At 35.2% G+C, this 3,748-nt stretch overlaps 1 protein-coding gene across 5 annotated transcripts in view; it reads left to right on the plus strand.

Annotated features, from left to right (window-relative positions):
• The window catches only part of LOC111494205 (cyclin-T1-5-like), a 9,461-nt gene that overhangs the window by 4,692 nt on the left and 1,021 nt on the right, over positions 1-3,748 (plus strand). Inside the window, exons 5-7 of one of the 5 annotated variants that reach the window (XR_002720150.1) lie at positions 76-251; positions 400-604; positions 711-3,535. Coding sequence is in view for 1 of the 5 variants with exons in the window: in XM_023144089.1 (XP_022999857.1) it covers positions 76-251; positions 3,390-3,535 (322 nt within the window). In the remaining 4 variants the exon portion in view is untranslated. Of the gene's footprint in view, positions 1-75; positions 252-399; positions 3,536-3,748 lie in introns of all 5 variants that reach the window. The other 4 variants (XR_002720149.1, XR_002720148.1, XR_002720151.1 and 1 more) reach the window with 4 other exon arrangements.

Below are 3,748 nucleotides of genomic sequence, written 5' to 3' on the forward strand. Positions count from 1 at the left end.
TTTTTTTTTTTTTTTTTTTTTTTCTTTTTGCAAACATAGTACTATTTTATTGATATCTGTATGCATCTTGAACAGGATTGGTTTGAGCAATATCGTGAAAGAGTAACTGAGGCTGAACAATTGATACTGACTACACTGAACTTTGAACTCAACGTACAACATCCCTATGCTCCTCTTATGTCTGTTCTTAACAAGATAGGTCTTTCACAGTCGATATTGGTGAACCTTGCACTGAACTTAATCAGTGAAGGGTAAGTTCATCACTTCATTTATTCAACCCATTCATTTGATTAATTGTTATTACGAGAATTAACATGCAATATGTTTGTATCCGCTAGATAGAGATCTTGAAATTTGTTTCTTGTCTCTGCGATTATTTTGTCCTTGATATTGCTTCAGGAAGCTTCTTGGCTTGTGTAGTCTATTAGTAAGCATGCCCTTGCAATTGCGAAAAAGTAGGTCAATGATGTAACGATAAGATTTAGATTTGTGATTTGTGGGTGCAAGAACCTCAATGGAATGACAGATTTCTTGAATTTTGGCATTGATTGTGGCATGAAAGAGGTTGCGCTGGTGATCTTCTTTCCTTCTAGGTATCAAAATGGTGTGTTACTTTTGTCACTTGTTTTCTTGTTAGAGCGAGCTACCATTCCTTACACATTTCTCATACTATGAATTATTGATTTTTCTGGCATGCGTATAATTTGCAGGATCTATGCACGATTAGTATGCTCGCCTGTTTGATATACTTAGCTGGCGGATTGATATGCTGTTCATGGAAACTTTTGTTTTACAAGTGAAGTTATTTTAACCATGAATATACCCCATCAACTTGGTACTTGGTGCTAATGATTGCCAATGAGCTTACTGCATCACTTTCTTTCTTTTCTTAACAAAAATATCTATTTCTCCTCCTCTCCCTGGAGCGTCCTCTTTAGGCCATTCATTTTCCTATACCTTGAAAGATACGGAATATTTTCCTTATGGACTTTTTGACTTTGAAGGGCCTCCACATGTGATTGAATCTTCAATCTATTGTTTTTATAACTTAGAGGACCGCTGCCATTGGTTTTGCATTTGCTCTTATTTCCCAATGATGGATGATCAAGTGAGTCTAATTGAGAATATCTGCTGACCAGCTTCTTGGGATGAGTTTCTATTTAGCACAGAATAAGTCACAATGTGATTTAGATCTTAGATAAACCTCTCTTTGGTCTTTTCTTTAGCACAAAATAAGTCATAGTATTTACTCTTTGAAGATTCAAGTGTACATGACTTAAATAACATGTCAAACCACCAGTTTCTTGATGTTCCATTGAGCATGTACGCACAAGCAAGCAGCCCTTCAGTTGGAAACCTTAAATTTGTGTCGACTCATTTTATAAGTCATGTATTTGCTGACTGCTGTCTATACTTGGTAAATTATCACGTGGATATCTGTTGATCATTTTGAGTCAGAGAGAGGGTGGAACTCAAATGTGGCGTGACTATGACTGGTTCAGGATGGGCGGAATCTTAATGTGCATATGGGTTTCTTGATAGGGACAGGATGTGAATTATGGAAGATCATATTAAAAGAAAATTTGGATCCCCCTCTCGCACTAAGAGAAAATATAATGCATGCATTCATATACATACCTTTGTCTATTATTGCATATGCCTCCATTTTCCAGTTTTTCCCATCCTTGTTTGACATACAATGTGTTACAACCAAAGGAGTTCTATTCATTCTCGTCTTGCACTTCCACACATTGCTTTTGTTTATAATCTTACCCCTTTTGCTTTCGGTCATTCATCATTTATTTATGGGGTGAGAAAGTACGTACATCTCTTATCGACTATGGAATGTTTAAGAAACTATGGTTTTTTTAAGAGTTTCTTTAAACTCTCTTAACATTCATCATAGGATTGGATTTTCAACTAATCTGTCTTTTCTGTGTTGCTCTTGTTATCAAATAAATACCGCTGTCATGACCACAACACTTTCTTGAACTTTGATATCTAATATGTTTATTATCTGACTTGGATATTTTAAGCTATTAAAATTTTGAAACTATTGTGAAATTGTATCAGTTTCTCACACTTCGTTTCCTATGGGAAAAAAAATTCCCTTCTCTCTCTATTTTGCTTTCATTTTCAAAATAGTTTATTCATGACTTTGAAACTTTTTAATTTGTGTTTTTAAAATCCAGCACTGTCCTATAGATGGAAAGATGCATGTCTGGCCTTTTTCATCTTGCCATAATGAGTAGATGCATCACTATTTTGAATGAAGCTGATTATTTTTTTTGTTATGATGTATATATTGACCAGTCGTTCTATATGTTGTGATTATAGGAAACCCTGAAGGTGTAAACTTTTGAAATATTCAGTGACATCAAGGTTTTGCATTCAATTTGTTGGACATAAATTGTAAATTTTAATTTCTTTCGGGTGATGTTTGTTCCAATTTATATGGTCATTAGAATCACAATCATCAATTAAACAACGTTGTGATCTGCATGCTTGTGTAAAGGTGCTGTCTATAGAAATTTCACCCTCTCCTACCCCCCCTTCCATCAAAAGATACCGAATAAAATTACTTTCAAGGTACAAACTTTACAACAGATGCATCTTTCCATGTAAAGGCAGTTTTGCCCATAGAAACCATCCCCCTCCCCCTCTTGCCCATATGCCTAACCAAAAGAGAAGAGTAAAACCATGTCCTGTTCTAAACATTCTAAGGATAATTACCTTAATTAAGGTAGAAGCTTTACAATGGATTCAATTTTCCATAAACCTGAGTCTTTTCTTCTCGTGTGTATTTGTACAACGGTGGGAATTTTGGGTTGGATCTGTAAGTATGGTAAACTTGCATGCTTTCAAGCATGATGAGATGAGAGTGCTTGATGACAATCCAGTACAGATCAACATTTACATCATTTAGACCCTTGAAGATGGTGGGTTGCTTTGAGAAGTTTGATTGTTTGCAATATGCCACAACCTCCTGTCTTTTAGTTTGGGTTGCATTAGTTTCTGGAATGAAAAGCCCCTGCAGCCAAATTACCTGGGAGTTTGATGTATTCTGTATATGGGGTATAACATATATCGTATGATAGTCATACTATCGGCAATCTTCCAGAGATTCTTGGAAATATTCTACCTGAGTTGCTGCTTTTAGTTGGTAAGAAGAAACGAGATATTTACTTTGCTCTTGCTCTTAGTTTTTATTGTTGTATACAGTTGTATATTTAGAGCTGATGCACTTTTTTGTCTTGAAGTACTGTTACACATTGCCATCCTCTTTAGTAGTGGACCCAGATGGTTTGTTTAACTGTTTTGTGTTCTTCAACTGGTTATTGTGGTTGTGGTAGTTGCATATGAGACTGAAATGTGGTTTTTTTTTTTAGGCTGAGGAGCTCACTCTGGCTTCAGTTTAAGCCCCATCAGATAGCTGCTGGAGCTGCATATCTGTCTGCCAAGCTATTGAATATGGATTTTGCTCCTTATCAAAATATCTTGCAAGAGTTCCAAGCTACGCCAGCTATTCTCCAAGGTATCTCAAAGAACTTTTCTCTCGTCCTATTATTTAAGCAATTTAAGAAGTGGTTGATTTAAGGAGTAACCTTGCATTAACCATTTCTTCTTTTTATTTTCACTTTTTAAAAAACAGATTTGATTTCTTTTGCTACATTTATAGTATAAAAACCAGGAGCTTGTTTGGGATATTCTTCAACAACAAAAAAAAAAAAAAAAAAAAAAAAAAAAA

The sequence above is a fragment of the Cucurbita maxima genome, unplaced genomic scaffold (genome assembly GCF_002738345.1).
Source record: "Cucurbita maxima cultivar Rimu unplaced genomic scaffold, Cmax_1.0 Cma_Scf00020, whole genome shotgun sequence".
In the NCBI taxonomy this organism is placed as follows: domain Eukaryota; kingdom Viridiplantae; phylum Streptophyta; class Magnoliopsida; order Cucurbitales; family Cucurbitaceae; genus Cucurbita; species Cucurbita maxima.